Source organism: Lasioglossum baleicum, chromosome 8 (genome assembly GCF_051020765.1).
Source record: "Lasioglossum baleicum chromosome 8, iyLasBale1, whole genome shotgun sequence".
Taxonomy (NCBI): Eukaryota; Metazoa; Arthropoda; class Insecta; order Hymenoptera; family Halictidae; genus Lasioglossum; species Lasioglossum baleicum.
Window position 1 is genome coordinate 6,183,083 of NC_134936.1, and position 23,337 is coordinate 6,206,419.

The 23,337-nt window shown below is 35.5% G+C and overlaps 1 protein-coding gene across 2 annotated transcripts in view; it reads left to right on the forward strand.

Annotated features, from left to right (window-relative positions):
- LOC143211319 (potassium voltage-gated channel protein Shaw) overlaps window positions 1–23,337 on the forward strand; it is a 68,906-nt gene that overhangs the window by 19,407 nt on the left and 26,162 nt on the right. For both annotated transcript variants that reach the window (XM_076428851.1, XM_076428850.1), the window contains exon 3: window positions 13,446–13,898. In XM_076428851.1, coding sequence (XP_076284966.1) covers window positions 13,446–13,898 — 453 coding nt within the window. The remainder of the gene's footprint in view (window positions 1–13,445; window positions 13,899–23,337) is intronic.

The following is a 23,337-nucleotide window of genomic DNA, read 5'->3' on the forward strand; positions in this document are numbered from 1 at the left end:
AGGCGTTCAAAATTTTTACATGTTTAAACAATCATAATGTATTACTATTAGACATCACTGGATTCGGGAAATTCTAGAGAATCTTTTGCTGTAAAGAATAATGCAATATCTTTTATAATAACATCATAATATCTGTTCAAAGTCGAAAAACGTGTTTTTTTTCAAACTCAAATTTGTCAAGAACTGTGCGTGTAGGAGAAAAATTAAGACCAGATACGGAATCAGCGCTAAAAACTCTATAAGATACACCCAACAGTTATATGGAAACATTTTTGTTGTTGGACAGTGTAATTTGCTCCGTCTTTCCCTATATTCGTCAGTTGCCACTTAATTTCCTAATTTTGAACGCCTGTTTCTCGGTGCCTATTTGGTCGAAAAAAATGATTGACCAGTGAAATTTCAAGGAAATTTAATGCTCTTTCCAAAAATGGAAGACAAAAGTTCATGGGACCCACAGTTTTTGAGTAATAGGCGAAAAACCAAAACAAGGTAATAAAAATCGTGGTTTTTTCCCCCTCCCCAAGTTAGCACAGTGTCCTCGAGGTCGAAAACTCAGATTCGACACCCCAGAGTACCCCTACATGACGTGTCAAAATTTCATTAAGTTCGGAATATTTTCCAGGTAAAAGTACCTGGCGACTGGACTATTTAGGTAATATCTCCTTCCAATTTCTTTCTATTCTAAATTCAATCCATTCGCGACACAAACACACTTGTAACACGAATTCTATAGTAAGAATATATTTGTGTTTTTGATAATTAACTCAAATTCATTAAACCCATAATTATTGTCCAATATCCTAATCAAGTAATTGAACGTCCCCACACGATACAATCTTACCGCTCGGATTGTATTAACTAAATTATACTAGTTACGAGGCTTACTAATTATCCTAGCGATTTCCTGATTAAGCATCAGGTTCTTGCGCGACATTCCAATTGTCCAAACAGAGATTTATCCAACCTAGCGGCACCCCGGTTTCCCATTGGATTCGTCCGCATCCTAACAGCTCCCTGATTTCGCATCAGGTTCGTCTGTGCTATTATACAACCTCCTAGCAGCTCCCCGGTTTTGCAACGGGTTCGTCTGCGTTCCTAACAAATTGATATCATATTCCTAGGGTTGCAAGCCTTCGCCGGCCACTTGTGCTGCTCGCGGCCATGGCTCGTAACACAGTTATTGTTCACCTATACATATATAGCATATTTTTACATAAACAACTTAACATATCGAAAATATGTTCTCAAGGGATTAGACTTGAATTTTGCCAATTAACGGAGCTACAGCCCGTTCGAGGTTATAAACGACTCATTTTAACCAGAAAAATGTGACAAATATCTTGGGAAAGGTTGTGTAAGAAGAAAATTGTGGAAATAAAAAAGTTAGCATCGCATTGATGAACGGTACAATAAGTTTTGAATTTTTTCCGACTGTCGCAGTCACTGTTTCTCTTTCTTTTTCACTAGTTATCTTTTTCACTATTAGAAATAATTGAATACAACGTAATTGTACTGTTACTAACTGAGCAATGATATATAATTCAATGCAGTGATGATTCAACTATATTTGCGAAAATTAACAAAATTGGATAGTGTGCTATCTTTTTGTCGCGGAGTGTACAGTAATGTCCCATTCTAAGTCAATTCTGGGTTCTGCGTTGTGACATAGATCGGGACAGGGTACTATTCTTTCGTGGCTTCGTCGACCGCGCCGAACGTAGAAAAAGAGCTATTGTAGTTAGAGGATAGTAGCACATATTACAGAGTGACAAGAAATAACGGAGTTAAACATTTCTTATTATAATTCTGTCAAATCGACGAATTTTGAAAAACCAAATGATTAGGTTAGGTTAACCTAAAGAATTATTTTTGTTTATTTAAAGTGATAAAATTTAAAATAGAAAACCATGCTGTCCAGGCATAAGGCACTTCACCTTAGTTTTTTGCAAATATGTCGAAAACTACGACCGAGCACCGGGAAGATGTAATGACAAAAGTTGTTCAGACTATTGTCCTTGACAATATATGTCAATGTCAAGGTGATCCGTGATGGGTGGGTGTGGTAGCTCGTAAGCAAACTAGCTGCTCGAATCACGCTTTTTTCGCGAATATCTCGGGAACTAAAGCCGAGCGACGGATAATTTATTAAGAAAAGTTGTTCACAATGGTGTCCTTGACAACATATGTCAAGGTGAAGGTGATCCGAGTTTGGTCCCCTCATGGCTATATTTACCTTAAATCATTATTTAAATAATTATTTATTTAAATAAAATTTATTGCCCAACACTGATTATACTATAACGTTTGTTTACCGAGCGTGTGGTGTACACAGTTATACAGGGTGTCTCAAAATTAGGTCCGGAGCCGAAAATGGGAGGTTCCTGAGGTCATTTCAAGCGACATTTTCCTTTGAAAAAATGTCGTCTGTGGCTTCGTTAACGAGTTATTAACGAAAAACACGGACCTATCAGAGCGCGAGCTAGACGCGTGCAGCCCGGCGCGCCGGCAGCCGAGTGTCGGTGGCACGCCGCGATGTCGCAATGAAAAAAAGTTTCTCGATGATGTGAATCCTCGCCAATTTCGATAAGCTTTGGATATGTTGTCAATACCATGATTCTGAACAACATTTCCCTTTACAGTTTCTGTCGATCGGCTTTAGTTTACGATATTATTGTAAAAATTTGTAATTGTAAATCGATCGATGTACTATTTTCTATCCGATTTCAATAAGCTTTGGATATGTTGTCAATACCATGATTCTGAACAACATTTCCCTTTACGGTTTTTGTCGGTCGGCTTTAGTTTACGATATTATTGTAAAAATTTGTAATTGTAAATCGATCGATGTATTGTACATACTATCTCCTCGCCGATTTCGATGAGCTTTATTTCAAAGGAAAAAGATATTTAAAACATCGAATTTATAACATATTTCAAAGTCATCGAAATCGGTGAGGACCCACATCATCGGCAACTTTACCCGAACGATAGAAGAAGCACAAACTTATTGAATTAAAAACTCACTTATTCAGCCGTAAATCCATTTGACTACCACATACAACCACCACACTTTCACATAATTGTTGAACTCGTAGCACACTTTTATAACTCGTATCGATATCGAACGAAATTACTTAATCCGACGCGGAAAGAGTTCGATGCTCTTCGCGATGCCGCGCGAAACTGTGCTCTCCCAGCGTACAATGTATTCGATGAAGGCGTCGTTTAAAACAAATGAAATCGTTTCCAAGGAGATATTGATTTTTCGAGAACCATATGGCATTGATTTTTCTAGAATCATATGATTCTCGAAAACACCGATTCTTGACGAACGAACGATGCCATGGACGAGATATCTCGTGTATCCTTATGCACACACCGCTAGATCACGTATACGTACGCGAGGACTGCAAGGGTCCGGGATTAGACTTCTGATTTCTCAATAATGCAAAGACGGGGTTTTTTAGTACTCAACGTTAAAAAACGTTCTTACCATAATCTCCCTATTTTTCCCGTGTTCTGCAAAGTTTCAGCTTTAATTTAAAAAATATTTCATCGCTCTACATATCTCATTTCTACCGAAAGTTCTTTGATTTTGTCTCCGATTTGGACGAAAGGTCCCACTGTGCGGCGTTCTAGCCTCTTCGACGGACAACATGCAGCCGAATATTGCAAAACCATTGCTCGTAATCGTAAAAATAGGACTTCTGAGAATGATCGCATCCTAGATTGATCTTTCGTCTAGCGGTTTTGACTACTAAAAAACCCCGTCTTTGCATTATTGAGAAATCAGAAGTCTAATCCCGGACCCTTGCAGTCCTCGCGTACGTATACGTGATCTAGCGGTGTGTGCATAAGGATACACGAGATATCTCGTCCATGGCATCGTTCGTTCGTCAAGAATCGGTGTTTTCGAGAATCATATGATTCTAGAAAAATCAATGCCATATGGTTCTCGAAAAATCAATATCTCCTTGGAAACGATTTCATTTGTTTTAAACGACGCCTTCATCGAATACATTGTACGCTGGGAGAGCACAGTTTCGCGCGGCATCGCGAAGAGCATCGAACTCTTTCCGCGTCGGATTAAGTAATTTCGTTCGATATCGATACGAGTTATAAAAGTGTGCTACGAGTTCAACAATTATGTGAAAGTGTGGTGGTTGTATGTGGTAGTCAAATGGATTTACGGCTGAATAAGTGAGTTTTTAATTCAATAAGTTTGTGCTTCTTCTATCGTTCGGGTAAAGTTGCCGATGATATGGGTCCTCACCGATTTCGATGACTTTGAAATATGTTATAAATTCGATGTTTTAAATATCTTTTTCCTTTGAAATAAAGCTCATCGAAATCGGCGAGGAGATAGTATGTACAATACATCGATCGATTTACAATTACAAATTTTTACAATAATATCGTAAACTAAAGCCGACCGACAAAAACCGTAAAGGGAAATGTTGTTCAGAATCATGGTATTGACAACATATCCAAAGCTTATTGAAATCGGATAGAAAATAGTACATCGTTCGATTTACAATTACAAATTTTTACAATAATATCGTAAACTAAAGCCGATCGACAGAAACTGTAAAGGGAAATGTTGTTCAGAATCATGGTATTGACAACATATCCAAAGCTTATCGAAATTGGCGAGGATTCACATCATCGAGAAACTTTTGTTCATTGCGACATCGCGGCGTGCCACCGACACTCGGCTGCCGGCGCGCCGGGCTGCACGCGTCTAGCTCGCGCTCTGATTGGTCCGTGTTTTTCGTTAATAACTCGTTAACGAAGCCGCGGACGACATTTTTTCAAAGGAAAATGTCGCTTGAAATGACCTCAGGAACCTCCCATTTTCGGCTCCGGACCTAATTTTGAGACACCCTGTATATGTATAATAAAGATGTGCCGAGCGGCGCGGCGTGTTAAGGGTACGGTGGTGGGGACCCGGTTTCCCATAGCCGCGAGGTTGTTGATCGAGAGATCGAAGGGAGAACGCACCGCACGGCGAGGTACAGGTTAGACTGTTGTGTTGTTATTTACTGATCACCCGACCTTGCGTATAATTACCGAACGTAGAGTGGAATAAAAGAGGATACCACAGAGCGAAAGAACAGTTACACCGAAATTCTCCGTCGAACCTTCATCTTTGACATTTTACCAGGCGTTTGTTTTCGATATGACGCGCGCGCGTCGCAATACCGTCTGAAATTTACTACATCTCTCTGTTATAATCTCATCAAAATGTTCAAAATCGATTCTAAAATTTCACACATACAAGACTAGGGGACTGCTCCTGCGAGAGGGTTAGTGGTACACACGGCTATAAACTTCCCTATAAAATCGGGAAGTTAAAAAGCAGAAAATAATTATTTAAATAAAAATAAATTTTATTATACCCACGTTTTTCGTTTTAAATCTTACAAGTATTTGCGTAGCTGTTAAAAATTCACAATCACAAATTTTCAGGATTATCTGTACGTGGTTAGGAATCTGTACGGTGCTAGGAAAAATTATTTTATACTTTTTAGTCCATTTTAAAAACGTGGTATTTTTTAAAAATTTATTTTTATTTTTGGAGACCGGGGCCTGTTGCTCGGCCCCATAAAAATTTGGAGTGATTGAAAAAATCTCTGTACCAGGAGTGGGACCGAATGACGCCAGAAGAGCTGCGGCCCATTGCCGAAAATTTCAAGACACGTTTGAGCCTCTGTATCGGCGCAAAGGGTGGCCATTTCGAAACTTCTTAAATATACATATGAATACTAAAGGTCCATGTTATGGTCGTTATTATTTGGTTTTTCAAAATTCGTCAATTTGACAGAATTATAATTAGAAATGATTAACTCCGTTATTTCATGTCATCCTGTAGTTTGAGCTGTGTGCTTAGTGAAAAGTATGTAATCAATAAATCAAAAAGGGGGAGTATTATATAACACCGTCGATAAAAGCCTTTGCTAATTGGCCCGTTAATTCTTTTTAATTGCTGTCCGTTGCCATTAAGTTTTAATATGTAGTAGCTTTATGCGTGTAACTAGACGTAGAAAAGGAGCTATTAGTTAGAGGTTTGAACTTTGTGTTAGTTTGAGCTGTGTGCTTAGTGGAAAGTATGTAATCAATAAAACAAAAAGGGAGTATCATATAACACCGTCGATAAAAGCCTTTGCAAATTGGCCCATTAATACATTTTAATTGCTGTCCGTTACCATTAAGTTTTAAAATGTAGTCGCTTTATGTGTGTAACTAGATACTAAATATGTCCAGATTGTTTACTTGTTTTTAGCTGTATTGGGATTAATGAGAAAACCTGGCTGAACCCTCCCTTCGGATTCAGAATATTCTGTCCAATTTGATGACCCTTAAAAACATGCAGTTGCAGGAATTGTGATATTGCATTAATACCAAAGATATTGTATGTAACAAATAAAAACACGAAACATCACGTTTCGCTGCTCTGTTTCAACATTCCGTTCAACAGCCCAAATCCTTCCTGTATATTTTAACGTTAAACAAACAGGAGGCGATAAATCTAAAAATTAGTTGATTGTAAACAATTGTTCATAAGAGTGGAAAGATTTATTATAGATATATGCTATCAATTATACTAGGAAAAATTGCTTAATCACCAGACAGCGAATTTTATGCATTTATAACAAAAACTAGAGGGGTGTTGTTGCTCGCTCGCTTCGCGAGCTTCGCAAGTAGGGTTGTCGTAGCTCGCTCGCTTTGCGAGCTCGCGAGAGGGTTAGTGGTACGGATGTTGTTTGGTGTGTGACTCTCCCAGAGTCACACAAAGAACTTCCCGATTCGTTAGTTGCAGTATATTATTATCATTATTAAGTGTACATTTTAAGAAGATTATACGTTTTCAGGGAAATTCAATAGTTTTCTACTTATCAAAATGTTTGCTATATAGCGTCGCATTAAACCAACATCGTAGGCTCGTTGCTCGTTTGGTTCCTTGATATAGCATACTAATGTTGCAAAATAAATTGTCTTAATTAGTTTTTCGCAAACGATACAACTCATCATTATCCGGGTTTGCAGTATTGATCTTGGTTTTCTTCGATACTGTTAATTTAAATTGTCCCAAAATATATAAACCGCGCTCAATTTTGAAACTCTGCTCAGTGCTACATACAACATTTGTAAAGTTCGCCTTTCTGATTTTTTAAAATCCAAACATACTTTCTCGTATGTTTGTCCCTGACTTTTATGAATCGTAATCGCTTCAGCAGGAACCACTGGAAATTGACTACGTGTGATTTGATATTTTTACTCACTCGACATATTTACTTGATTCGATATTTTTATTATTGGTGTAAAATTTTGATCAATATTTGCATTTTTCATATAATCACGATAACGAGTTCTTACTTTCACTCCTACTCTGGCCAATTGAAAATCTAACCACAATGTAGACGGAATTTTAGTATTTTCTTGAAAAGTAATAAATTTTAATATTCCGCATGTGTGCTCCATTAACCAATCCGTTTTCAACATCAATGTTATTAATAATTATCATATAGTTTATATTAATTTTCAATTTAATCTCAGTTAATAATTCGTTTTGTACTGATTGTTTTTTTAAAGATTCTAATATAAATTTTTTTTTGTACTTTCATCGATATTCTTTGAAAATGTATTCTCGGGAGTAGAGATGATTAACTCACTCTTGCATTAGGATAATTTTCGATTATTGTAAGCGGAAACATCATCATAAGGTACAAAAAAAATTTAAAAAATTTTTTTTTTAATTTTAAAAAAATTGAAAAAAATTTTTTTTGTTTAATTACGTTTGTTTCTTCGGTGGAAACTTTCTGTTCTCTCGTATAAATTGCATTGTTGAATGAACTTCTTTCGAAAAAAACTAAAAAACTACTTGACCAAAATGGACCAAAATCTAATCAGCTCTAAGTTACAGCGGGGCACATCGATTGCATCATTCATCATCCTGATCGCGTTGTTACTTTTTCTGAAAACGTTAAGGAAAAATTTGATTACATAGAAACGGACATACGCGCGCGCGCGCGCACACACACACACACACATATACGAACATTTTGCTGAAAATAGTCTAAAATGACTGCAATGACCATGAAACGTGAAGATCTGCTAAAAAATCGATTTTCAATTTTCGGGGTCATTACAATAACTTCCCTATAAAATCGGGAAGTTAATTAATCGATGTAATTCGACACAGTGAATACATTAGAAGAATTTAAAATCACTGTTATATTATCGTCGACCTGTTAAACATATTAAGAAAGAAAATGAATTTCTATTTCACTCCAGTTGGCTACAAATTAGGTAGAAAATCTTTATTTTCCATAAAGATCCGCTCTCTTTGATCATAGAAAATTTAATAAATATGAATTTTCTTCCCTCTCCTGCGAAATGATTACAGACAAAGAAGTTGTAATTGTTGCAACTCTAAAGATAATCGTATGTGACAACGGAGGTCATACAAAGCAGTGAATTTAGGAAAATATTTGAATATCAAGATTGTAATCCCAAAAATGTAAAATTAAATATTCTCTCCTCTATCCAGTATCTTCAATTGTTGTAAATGTACTATCAATTTTCTATTCCCTTTCGTACTTTCTTCGCTTCCACGAAATGCACATATTTATAAAAAATTCATTGCTGCTTTAGAATAAAATTTCACTTTGTAAGAATCGTGGTACTTATCCTATACATAACTAATGAAACTTTCTTTCGCCCGCCACTGTGTATCTACATTGTAAGTTATTATGAAAGTAGAACAAGCGTTAACAAAAAAATTTACACGAGCAGTATTTTTCCTTTAAAAGACTCGCATTGATCCTCGAAAGAGAATATTTAATTTTATGATTCCGTTTGAGAATTTTTAGCAGACGCAGTTCCAAAAAATTCCAATAGTAGGACCATTGCTGGACAAAGTGAAATTTATGTTTCTGTTAGTTACTTTGGCATAATTTTCTTACTGTGTATCTGCAATAAAACGACGGCATTAAGTTGTAGCTACGCAATCGTGATTATTAGACTACGGATCTTTATGCAAAGTAAAAATTGTCTGCATCGATTGTAGGAAATAGAAACCAAATTGAATGCTATTTCTTCCCTTAATGATTTTAATACAGAAGAAGTCATATATTGACAGCTGCAGTTTTTAAAATTTACAACAATTTTGAATTTCATCTAGTCAATTTTCCTATAAATGCATAAAGTTCCGCAGTCTAATTACACTGTCCAACAAATTTCAACTTTTTTAATAATTTCAATATACTGTTGGGTCCTTCTTATAGAGTTCTTTGCGCTGATTTCGAATCTGTCCTTAATTTTTCTCCTATACGCACAGTTTTTGGGAAACATGGCTTCGAAAAAAAACATATTTTTTAACTTTAAACAAATATTGTGATATTATTATAAAAGATATTGAATTGTTCTTTGCAGCAAAAGATTCTGTAGACTTTCCCGAATACAGTGATATCCAATATTAATACATTATGATTGTTTAAATATGTTTAAACAATGATTAAAGAGGGAGAGACACCACTTTTGCACCAATTTTTGAGGATATTTTCCAATTTATCTCAAAAAATAAGAGTCCAGCGGAAAGTCGAACTACACCACACGATAGAGCAGACTTTTATCTTGAGAAACCATCCTTTCAAGTTTGTAACGTCGACGTTTTTTTCGAACCAGAAAGCAAAATATCTTCGCCCGACATGAGTTGTCACCAGTGGCGCTCACCACCAGAACGGTCGTTCGCTTGAAAAACTTGAAAAACCCCCGTTTTAAGTTTGCGACATCGACGTTTTTTTCGAACCAGACATGAGTTTCCACCAGTGGCGCTCGGGACGGGATACGGCGCACTATGGGCCAAACCGACGAAATCTGAGTCAAAATCAAAGAACTTTCGATAGAAATGAGATATGGCGATGAAATTTTTTTTAATGAAAGCTGAAACTTTGCAGAATATGGGATAATTGTGGAGATTGTGGTACGAACGTTTTTTAACCTTGAAAGAATTCGTTAAACTTGCACAATTTCAAGAAAATTCTGGTTTTTCCAATACCACGCGCGGAAAAAATTTTTTTAAACATGCGACACATCATTTCCCGTAGATTTTTTCACGCTGATTTTAAGTAAACGTTCAAATACTTCATTATGATTATTTTTAATGTCTTTTATATATGAGAATACAATATTCCTTCAAACTAGTGGGTTACCAAATCATTTCAACGAAAAAATGATTTCATAAGTTGTGTTCACAAAAATCGATTTCTTGCAAAATCCTGAGGTCGTAGATAAATTTTGAAACCAGATTTCAAAATCAGCGTGAAAAAATCTGCGGGAAATGATATATAGCATGTTTAAAAATGTTTTCGGCGCGTGGTATTGGAAAAACCACAATTTTCTTGAAATTTTGCAAGTTTAACGAATTCTTTCAAGGTTAAAAAACGTTCGTACCACAATCTCCATAATTATACAATATTCTGCAAAGTTTCAGCTTTCATTTTAAAAAGATTTCATCTCTCTATCTCTGATTTTGACACAGATTTCGTCGGTTTGGCCCATAGTGCGGCGCAGCAACGGGATATGGAGCGGCGAACGACCGTTCTGGTGGTGAGCGCCACTGGTGACTACTCATGTCGGGCGCAGATATTTTGCTTTCTGGTTCGAAAAAAACGTCGATGTTACAAACTTGAAAGCGTGGTTTCTCAAGATAAAAGTCTGCTCTATCGCGTGGTATAGTTCGACTTTCCGCTGGACCCTTATTTTTTGAGATAAATTGAAAAATATCCTCAAAAATTGGTGCAAAAGTGGAGTCTCTCCCTCTTTAATCATTGTTTAAACATGTTTAAACAATCATAATGTATTAATATTGGATATCACTGTATTCGGGAAAGTCTACAGAATGTTTTGCTATAAAGAACAATTCAATATCTTTTATAATAACATCACAATATTTGTTTAAAGTTGAAAAATATGGTTTTTTTTCAAAGCCATGTTTTTCAAAAACTGTGCGTATAGTAATTTTTAGTGGTGACTCTGAGTTACTAAAAGGGTTAATAAAAGTTAAATTTGAAAATTTGTTGTTCAAGCTTTGTAGAATTATAAATGTTTAGCATGTATAACATCTACACGTAGAAGTGTGGTTACTCGTAAACTAAGTTCGGTTGTTTTACATTAACGACGTACCATATACTGTAGAAACATGAACTTCCTCAGATTACTGGCCAGCTAATGTTGTTAGGTCGTTACATGCTTTAATATAATCTGTCAATATTTGTCCCATCCGTTACTAGATAACTTCTTGAAGTGTAAAGAGAATCATAGTTACCACTGTGTTCATCAAAATAATTTAAGCAATACATTATTTATTTCGCATACGGGCTTTGCGTGATGATTTATCAAATGCGCGAGCAATTTATTGGTACAGTTATGTCACTCTGATTATTCCGTAATAATCTGCATAAATTATTCGGTGATATACAGGGTGAGTCCGAAGATACAGAACACCTAAATATCTCCGTTACTTTTCGTTGTACAAAAAAACTTCTTCGGACAAAGTTATACTGTTTAAAGGGCCACATGTAACGGTGTAAGGGAAAAAATGTTCAAGGTCATTTTTTACAAGATTTCAAGGTCGTCGATATTTTTTTTAATGGAATGAGGTATTTTTTAATACATCAATCGATGCAGCTGGACATTCGTTATAAAAAAGTACTAAATTATGTATGTCGAAAAGTTAGTAGTTCATGAGATATTTCGATTTAAATAACTCTAAAATACCATTACTTTCGTACTAAGACGTAAACGTTTACTTGCTACTGTAAATTGAGAAGTTGAAATTGAAAAATTGACGTTGAAAATGAAATTGAAGATTTGAAATTAACGAATTGAAATTGAAAAATTAAAGTTGAAATCGAAAAATTAAAAGTTGAAGGGTTGATATTGAAATTGACGTTGAAAATGAAAAATTGAAATTGAAGAGTTGAAATTGAAGAGTTGAAGTTGAAGTTGAAGGGTTGATATTGAAATTGACGTTGAAAATGAAAAATTGAGATTGAAGAGTTGAAATTGAAAAATTGAAGTTGATATTGAAAAATTGACGTTGAAATTAAAAAATTAAAATTGAAGAGTTGAAGTTGAAGGGTTGATATTGAAATTGACGTTGAAGGGTTGATATTGAAATTGAAGTTGATATTAACGAAATAAAATTGAAAAATTGAAGTTGAAATTGAAAAATTGACATTGAAATTGAAATTGATGTTATCGTTTAGGTACTTGTGTAACGGCTTAGTACAACAGTAATGGTGTTTTAGAGTTATTTAAATTGATATATCTCCTGAACTACGAACTTTTCGAAATACATAGGTTAGTACTTTTTTATAACGAATGTCCAGTTGCATCGATTGGTGTATTAAAAAATACCTCATTCCATTTAAAAAATATCGATGACCTTGAAATCTCATAAAAAAATTATCTCGAAAATTTTTTCCCTTACACCGTTATATGTGGCCCTTCAAACAGTGTGACTTTATCCTAAGAAGTTTTTTGTACAACGAAAAGTAACGGAGATATTTAAGTGTTCTGTTTCTTCGGACTCACCCTGTATATCATGTGTTAAATGCATATATGATAAATTATATACAGGGTGTCCCAAAATTCGTGAAAATCCCGAAAGGGGGTGGTTCCTGAGACCATTCTAAGAGACATTTTCCTTTGCACCAAAGTCAACTGCGGCTTTGTTTAGGAGTTATTAACGAAAAACACGGACCAATCAGAGCGCGCCCTGGGTCGCCGCGCAGTCACGATGCGATGTCACGGCGTACCGCGACACTCGCTTGCCGGCGCGGCTTGGCGCGCCGGGCCTGGGCGCGCTCTGATTGGTCCGTGTTTTTCGTTAATAACTCCTAAACAAAGCCGCGGATAACATTTTTGCAAAGGAAAATGTCGCTTGAAATGGTCTCAGGAACCACCCCCTTTCGGGATTTTCACGAATTTTGGGACACCCTGTATAAATTATGCTACACATGCACTGTAAATATGGGTAAAATTGTATTATTTGGTGTCATTTTATTATAATCAGAGAAATTTCACAAATATATTGGTTAAGTTTCATTACAAATAAATAGAAGATAAAGAAGTTTCAATATTATTACTACATAGTATTGTCTCACCGATACGCTACTTTTTGTTGCGTCTTCGGCCGGACGCGGACGGTCCGTGTTTACATGCTGTCCTTTCCTACGTTCGGCGCGGTCGTCGAAGCCAAAAAAAAATAGTGTCCTGTTCCGATATACTATGTGACAACACAGAACCGAAATTTGTCTTAGAATGGTACATTACTGTATTTGACTGGACCCTAGTGTTGCAAGTACTCTAATAATTTGAGCACTCGCTGTGTCCTCCGGCCGTGCAACGATTTTTCTAAAACTGTCTACGTTTTTCAGGTGGAACCGTGCTGTTGGAGTACGTACAGCATCCACAGGGATACCAAGGCCACGCTGGCAATACTCGACAAGCTCGATGTAGAAGGCGAGAAGCTAAGCGACGAGGAAATCGCGCGGCTTTTCGGCTACGAGGAGGAATACAACAGAGGGACCTTATCGAGATGGCAAAAACTACGGCCAAGGATCTGGGCTCTTTTTGACGAGCCATACTCATCCGTCACGGCGAAGTGTATAGCCTGTGTTTCAATACTTTTCATCTGTCTCTCGGTTCTCTGTTTCTGCCTGAAGAGTCACACGACAACGAAACGCTCGAGAAACAATCAACGGCATGCGGAATTGTTGCGATCGGAATCGACTTGGAACAAGGACGACGTCGATTCGTACCCTGTGCTCTTTTACCTCGAACACACGTGTAACGCGTGGTTCACTTTGGAAATTATCATTCGATGCTTGGTGCGTATCGAAATTACTTGCTACACTGCTGCAACAGCTGATGCATTTGCACAAAGTCACTCCGTTAAAGTCTGTATAACCCAGCGCCGATCAAACACGAACAATTGTAAAACGACACAGAGCACTTGCGTACACTTTATCGGGGCCGATTAGCTTGCCGATTAAAGGGAGCATGGCTAAAACGCTAACAATAAAGCTGATTTCTGTGATTTTTCTTTCGTCAGGATATACGGTGGTTCCATTTCAAACTTTCATGATTGTTTACCTCGTATTCAAGGAACATGCACTGAGTTTTCCATATACAGGGTGTTTACGGTAATGTGGAATATCAACTTCAATTTCAATGTCAACCCTTCAACTTCAATTTCAACTTCAACTCGTCAATTTCAACTCTTCAATTTCAACGTCAATTTTTCAATTTTTCAATATCAACTCTTCAACTTCATTTTCAACTTCAATTTTTCCATTTCAACTTTAATTTCAACTTCAATTTTAACTCTCCCATTTCAATTTCAATTTTCTACTTCATTTTTTCCATTTCAACTTTAATTTCAACTTCAATTTTAACTCTCCCATTTCAATTTCAATTTTCTACTCTTCCATTTCAACTTCAATTTTTCAATTTCACTTCGTTAATTTCAACTCTTCAATTTCAACGTCAATTTTTCAATTTCAACCCTTCAACTTCAATTTCAACGTCAATTTTTCAATTTCAACTTCAATTTTTCAATTTCAACCCTTCAACTTCAATTTCAACTTCAAGTTTTCAATTTCAACGTCAATTTTTCAATTTCAACTTCAATTGTTCAATTTCAACCCTTCAACTTCAATTTCTCAATTGCAACTCTTCAATTTCAATTTTTCATTTTCAACGTCAATTTCAATATCAACCCTTCAACTTCAACTCTTCAATTTCAATTTTTCAATTACAACGTCAATTTTTCAATTACAACGTCAATTTTTCAATTTGAACGTCAATTATTCAATTTCAATTTCAACTCTTCAATTTACACTAGCAAGTAAACGCTAACGTCTTAGTACGACAGTAATGGTGTTTTAGAGTTATTTAAATTGAAATATCTCCTGAACTGCTACTTTACCTCGTATTCATGGAACATGCACTGACTTTTTCATATACAGGGTATTTACGGTAAAGTGGACCAGCGCTTTTCTCGTGAACAGAAATTATTTTCAAAAAAACATAAAACATGGTGCACTTGTATGTAGTAGATTTTCCTGGCAACACTATACATAACCTATGTCAATTTTCTATATTTACTTAATTTTTGTGAGAAACGAAGGTGACATTTGAAGGAGATTATTCTTCAGTTAATCTTTGGTGGAAGTACGATGACAAAACATTTTTAGTCTGTCTTAATTGTTTGTTTGTGACTGTTTTACTGATGTATTTCTGACGTTTTTCTTATTCAAACGAATCCGAACATGATCCAATTCGCATACCGTTTACTCGTTTAGTGTACGATTCGGTAGAGTCTCCATTATCCGAACACTCGCATCTCACTGACTAGTTTGGATAATCGAGGATCTACTAAATCGTGAATTAAACAAACAGATGGGATCCAAACCGTACCATGTTGGGTATCATTTTAACCGGAAAAGCGACGCGGACATGTTGGTGAAAATTTCATGACAAAAATAATTAAAATCAACCAAGCTATCGTTGTATTTGCCTGAACATTAAAAAATTGATGATCACATTGCATACCTGATTTAATATACATGGTATCTCAAAATTCCTTCAAAATCCGTAAATGGGAGATTCCTGAGATCTTCTTTCAGAATCTGTTGGTTTCAAAAGAAAGTAAAACAAGGTTTCTGGATTTTAAGCAGAAATTGATCAAAAGTCGTATAAAACTACGAATTTTACCATTTTTAACTGCTTGTGTAGCTCGTCTGTATGTTAATCGATTTCGATGAAACTTTCAGTATGTGTGCAACTACTATAGATCTACAATACATGTTTTAAATTTTAATTAAGGACCCAAGTAAAAAGTGTTAAAAAATGCCTTTTTTATTTTTGCATGTAACCTTGTAAATTATAATTTTCGGAAAATCATTTTTACATATCATTTCTTAAACCAATGCTTCTAATTAATTATAAAAAGTCAGGTCCTTTGGTACAATTATGAAAAAGATATTTTGTTTTAAAGGGCGTTCGAATACTTTCGTTATTCACTGTATGTACAGATACTCCCATTAATATTTGGACGTTCTCAAAAAAACGATAACTTTGTTAATATTGGACTATGCGATTTGAACTCTTTTGGGAAGCTAGAACAATTAGTTTACTACAGGATGTGAGAAGAAATTTTTTAAAAAATTACTTTTGGTCGTAATTGTAGAGAAAATACTAAAAGTTGCATTTTACAACTTTTTTATGCGGGCCTATATTGAAATTTTTAAAAATACGTTTTGTAGAGCTTTGTCAATTATATGCACTGTGAAAGTTTCATAGTAATCGGTTGATGCGGGAAGAAACGACAGGCAATGAAAGATGTAAGAATCTTTAGAATTGCTGCAGTTGGAGGCCGAAAATCGTGAAAAACTGCAATTTTTACCGTCTTTAAACGTTTGTAGCTCATTACAACGTCGACCGATTTTGATGAAATTTTCAGAATATGTTTAATTGACACAGATCTACAAAACGTATAATCTAAATTTTCCATATAAGCCCACATAAAAAAGTTGAAAAATACAACTATCAGTATTTTCTCTGCAATTCCGACAACTTGCAGTTTTCTTCAAAAACTTTTGTCGCGTTGTGTAGCAAATCAATTGTTCTAACTTCTCAAAAAATTTCAAGTCGTATATTCCAATATTAAGAAGGTTATGGTCTTTTTAAGAGTGTCCGAATATTAGTGGGAGTCACTGTATATGTCAAATTCTAAGTACCAGACCTGTGCCAGTACATAGCGGCAGCATCCAACACGTTCTTTACCCCATCTCGACATTGACAGTAATGCGATAATGTAGATTCAGGTATTGGCTGCATAATGTCAGTTAAAATAAAATAAGCTCAGCCCTGAGAAAAAGGCGTTGCACAATCCGAATGTAAGAAAATGTCACCGGTGTTTTGAACTGTTTTGACATTTAACTCTCCCAATGCTCTTCGAATGTGCTCCTAGACGACAGCTCTTCTAACGTAGAAAAGCAGCGTATGAAAGTATACAAAATTATTTCTGTTAGATGCTAGACGAAACGAGTTATGCTAATTCAAAATATTAAGGGACTGTCGTGAAGGTTGGAACACCGTATAAGTTGACACCAGGGTTGCCATCTGCGGTGTTGTCCATCGTACGGTACGCGTCAGCGTTAGTAGGAAGAGTGGGGGAAGCAAAGGCGGGTTCCGAAGCACAGCTGGGCGAGGGGCAGGGCCGGCCTTCTCTATAAAGGGGCCTGGGTGCAACAAACCATTTGGGGCCCTAAATTTTTTGTAAAGTAAAAAAATTACAAACACGACCACATATTACTAATAAATATGTTTCTTCTATCGATCGTATTTGCTGTTAATAAATGTTAAATGCTTTCGGCGCAACGGTTCGATCGTTTATTACTAATTATGAAGCAATTTTGCTAATTATCAAACAAAATCAACGTTTCGATCCTAGTTTGGATCCTTTTCAAAAAAATATTTATCATGGATGGCGAAAAACTACAAATACAGTGGGTGTAGAAAGTATTCGTACACTGATAAATTTCAAACAAAACTGTGAAATTGTTGTTTATTAACTATTTTTTCTGTAAACAATGAATACGTACATATTCTGAGAAGTCTATAGAATAGATACAATGCAAAAAACAATTAATTTCTTGATTAACTTGCCAATGTAATAAGGAAAAACAAAAAATCGACTGAAATACACCAGCAAATAGTATTCGTACACTCCTTAATTCGAACTGCGTAGGGAACAGTTCTTAACGTAAACATACCATGTAAACATAAACAAATTGCGATGTAAGTATGATTGATCTCCTCAGTATATTTAGAAACGTTGTTGGCATCAATAGCAGTTCAAAATCCTGAAATATTCAAAGTTATCGTTGAAAAATGGGACGGAAACGTGCGGAAACAACGATAGAAGAAAGAAAAATTATTATTAATTTGCACAGTGTAAAAGTTTAGCAGAAATTTCGCGTATTGTAAGTAGACCTCGATCTACTATACAAAGTTTAATTGATAGGTATGGGCTACGAAAAAGACTACAAAATAAATCAAGAAGTGGACGTCCACGAAAAATCAATGAATACACTGGTAGAGTTATTATTAGAATGGTAAAGACAAATCCAAGAATAAGTGCAATAAAAATAGTTGAATACATTAAAAATAATTTAAACATTGACGTATCTGCTAGTACTGTGCGCAGTTTTATACGAAATTCAGGATATCACGGACGGGTGGCCCGTAAAAAATTTTTCGTAAGTGAAACGAATAGAAAGAAAAGACTGGAATTCGCAAATAATAATGTAACTACACCAGTGGAGTACTGGAATAAAGTGATCTTCACAGATGAAAGTAAATTCAACATTTTTGGGTCTGATGGACACTGTACCGTTTGGAGAAAAAAAAATACAGAATTGAAACCACAAAACTTAAAACCTACAGTCAAACACGGTGGAGGTTCAGTACTTGTTTGGGGCTGCATGAGTGCAGCTGGTGTTGGCTCATTAGAATTTATTGATGGAATAATGAACCACAGGGTCTATATTGACATTTTGAAACGTAATCTTGATCTTAGTGCAGAGAGAATGAATATTAAAGATGATTTCGTTTTCATGCACGATAATGATCTCAAGCATACTGCGTATAATACCAGAATGTGGATACTACATAACACACCGGCGTATCTGAAAACTCCGCCACAATCTCCTGATATCAATGTTATAGAACACCTGTGGGATTATTTAGAACGACAGATCAGAAAACATGAAATTTCTTCAAAAGAGAGCTTAAAAAATGCACTGAAGGAAGAGTGGAACAAGATTCCACAACACGTGACCTCAAATTTAGTAAATTCAATGCCGAGAAGAATTGCAGCGGTTATAAAGGCCAAAGGCTATCCAACCAAATACTAGTTAACAATTTTTTAATGTCACATTAATTTACACTACGTTTTTTTTCTCAAATTGTAAACAGTTAGAGACTGTACGAATACTATTTGCTGGTGTATTTCAGTCGATCTTTTGTTTTTCCTTATTACATTCGCAAGTTAATCAAGAAATTAATTTTTTTTTGCATTGTATCTATTCTATAGACATCTCAGAATATGTACGTATTCATTGTTTACAGAAAAAATAGTTAATAAACAACAATTTCACAGTTTTGTTTGAAATTTATCAGTGTACGAATACTTTCTACACCCACTGTAAATCTTGAAAAGGATCCAAACTAGGATCGAAACGTTGATTTTCTTTGATAATTAGCAAAATTGCTTCATAATTAGTAATAGGTAAACGATCGAACCGTTGCGCCGAAAGCATTTAACATACATACATATATTACTAATGCATGTTTATTTAACGCGTGATTTTGTTTTTGCTAATACATTAATTACTTCAGAAAAATAACATTATTTTAGTTCTTGATCATGTTGGGGCTCTCTCACAGGGCCCCGGTGCATAGCATCCACCGTACCCCCCAGATAGCCGGCCCCTGGCGAGGGACGGAAGGGTAAGGGGCTCTGCGAGACTAGAATATGGTAACCCTGGTTGGCACAGTGCTTTTCTTCTATGTATATTGATGCACTGGAAACACCAATGTCATGATTGTCAACTTTATTTCTGTTTATAAACAAACTTTTCATGAGCATTAGAAGCAACAAGTCGTGCTCTCTGTAGCTGTAAATAGTTTGTGTTTCTTATTGATTCGTTTTTAACTGAAAGCTTTTCAACCCTGATTGCTTAAATACAGTGGCCGAAATTTCTATAAAGTCATCTTCTTTTTCATAGATATTTTAAAAATATCACCATTTTTGTGTTGATTTATCGTATCTGGTCTTGTGCCTTGTAGACACTCGGATAGAGGGACTGCGTACTCTATAGACCGCTATGTTTACTATTTACGTTTGTTTTGATCTTTTTCTGTGTGGTGCAGAACACAAGTGCGAAGTTTCTATAAAGTCACTTAGTGTTTCTTTGTATTCTGAGCAGAGAACTACGGAAAACTGCGAATATTCTAGAAGTATTAGTTTTAGAACTCACAGAAATCCTGTTTGTTATCATTTGATTCACGTGTATGAGAATGTCGAGAGGAAAAGTACTAACAAGTGAAGAAAAAGCATCAATCGATGCTTATAAAGATATGGGCTGCGCTAATCGCGCAATTGCTAAGAAAACTAATCGGTCATATACTGTGATTAATAATTATATCAATTTACGTGAAAATTACGAAAAAAATCATCTTGGAGGTAGTAATAAAAAATAGTCAAAGAGACAACATTTAATATTAATGAGGTCTGCAGCTAAGGAAAGGAAAAACGCAGCACAATTTCGAGCTGAATTGGAGCTCCCAGTAACAACAAGACGTGTGCAACAACTTTTAAATTCTTCTGGACAGAAATACAACGTAAACCAGGCCTTAAAGAAGTACATAAACCGGCCCGTATTGATTTCGCACGGGCACAAAACACAGTGACTTTATAGAAATTTCGGCCACTGTATATCTAATTTGTTGGAAGTTTAATGTGGTTTAAGGTGCCAATTCGCGATCAATCATGTTGCGCAACAGTGCATATTGCGCGACATGATCGATCGCGAATGATAGTGATTGACTAAATGCGCAACCTGTTGTGTAAAAGCAGAATTTCCTGATATTTTGTGCACAACAAACGGGTTTGCACAACGATGTGTACTGCGAATGGCAGTGTTGCACAAATATTGTCGGACGAGTCTCATCACTACGGAGTGAAAAAACTGTACGATTGCTCAAATTATGTGTCAACGTGAATACAATTTGGATTTGCGCAACGTCATGGTGCGCAATAATTGTTGCGCAACATGCTTGATCGTGAATAGGCCCCTTTAAATGTACAAAAAGAATTGTGCACTTACCGCGATGTGTATTTCTCTTTTTTTTTGTCCTTTTGCCGTAACCGCGCTCTAATTGGTCCGTGTTTTTTTCGTTAATAACTTCTTGAGAGAAAAAAAGTGTATATAATATTGCCTTTAAAAATAACTTTCTAGATATAAATATTGTACTGAAATTTATATCCTTTTGATCCTCGACTTATCATAACAATCGATATTAAAATAAAATTCACAAAAATTTTCCGAAGCACGCATTTAAAAATTATTTGAGCGATGGAATACGATAATAAATAATGCTTGATAGATGAAAGTTTTAAAACAACCATAAAACAAATTTCTGTAAACTAACCGTAACATTTTTCAGCACTTACAGTCAGCGGCAATATTAAGTGGACACCCTTAAAAATCGCATAACTTTTTAGAAATTGGTCCAAGGGACTTGAATTTTTTAAAGATGTTAGACCGGCTAGTTCGCTAGAGAATAAGTAAACAAAAATTTATTAAGATTGCAATTGGTAGTAATCATACAAAATTTTAAAAAATGATGTTTTGTCAACTTTTTTATCTGGGCCTGTAACGATAATTTAAAAAATGCGTTTTATAGATTTCGGTAACTTATATATGTACATATTGAAAATTTCATCGAAATCGGTCAACATTGGAATGAGCTACAAACGTTTAAAAGATCACGTAAGGGCGAAATGCCCTGGCAAGGCTGAAAATCTGCGACTTTCACCCTTACGCTCTCATCTTTAAACGTATGTAGCTCATTGCAATGTTGACCGGTTTCGATGAAATTTTCAGTATGCATATAAGTTACCGAAATCTATAAAACGCATTTTTTAAATTATCGTTACAGGCCCCGATAAAAAGGTTGACTAATCATCAATTTTTAATTTTTGTATGATTCCTACCAATTGCAATCTTAATAATTAAGAGAACTAGTCGGTCTAACATCTTTAAAAAATTCAAGTCCTTTGAACCAATTTTTAAAAAGTAATGCGATTTTTAAGGGTGTCCACTAGGGTGGACCTTATTTTTTGACCAACGAATTTTTTTCACGACGCCCCCCAGAATGGTTCTCTTTGGTGAGAAAAAAATTTGTGCAAAATTTAAGATCGATCGGATAAAAGGATCACGTGGCGCATTTAAATTGAAAATTTTGAAAATTTTGAAATTCATCATAACTATAAAGTATTATATATCGTTGGATTTGTAATTTTTTTCTAAATAAGAATATGGAAAAATTATATGACCTTAATTTTTAAAAAAATAACGATGACCTTGAAATTTCGAAAATTTGATTTTAAAAAAAATTTTTTTTTATGCCATTATATTTACCATATTGAACAATGCAACTTTTTCCTCTGACATTTTTTCGTATAACCACAAATAACAGATATTTAAACATATCCATTTATTACCTATGACCGAATATAATTTATTACGTTACCTCCAGATGTACCCCGTGGACCTTAAGTCCACTTTTTTACAATTTTACCTATCTTGAAATTCATAAGCGCACACCCGGGAAACAGATGTAAACCCTCGTTAAAAATTTTATAACAACCCGTACTTAAACTCCCACTCCTATTCCTACTCCTATCCTTACAAGTTTTTCCACCAATTACTTTCAACTCCATCAACCAATCATCACGCTTTTTCAAACAAATGACATCCACACCGAAGTAAGATTTATATGTATCAGAGAACCACCGATTAGATCTGTCTGAGCTAACGAACTGTAATCATCAGTATCGAGTAAGCGAACATACAACCTCAAGTGTTGTCTTTGATCAACTATCACCTCAACTTACAAAATCGGACTCGTGATCATCGTCGTTCAATCCAGATTTGGCAGACGCGAGACGTTACAGTAGTCATACAGGAAGACTACTCAATTTCTATATAAATTGAGAAGCCCAATGGAGAGTAGAAGTCGCGAAAAACTGTTCTTATTAGAACATGATGAAAATCAGATAATTGACGCTAAGTTGCCATCGAAACGAGAAGTTTTAGGAGTGCTATTTTATAATTTGCGGAAAGTGAAATTGAACCTTCGGTCTAGTCCACACCTTGTTGTTAAAGAAGTGGAGGTGTTGTGGGAAAAGGCCAAAATTCCAGTTCAGTTAAACAGTCGCTGCGTCCAGAAATTGGAGTCATTATACCACAAGTGGAAGGTCTTACAAAAGAGTTGTAAACGACGATCCCAGATACAAGATCAACAGGGACAAGAGTTTCTTGATCAATTAGTGATCTTTTAGTAGCGGCGATTATTATAAAAAATTTGTCATTTTACCAACTAATGTGGCCGATCACATGCAAGAGGACATTTCAGGTTTTATATCAGACGAAAGCCGAAAATTTTTTAGTAGATTTAATATATTGACAGAAT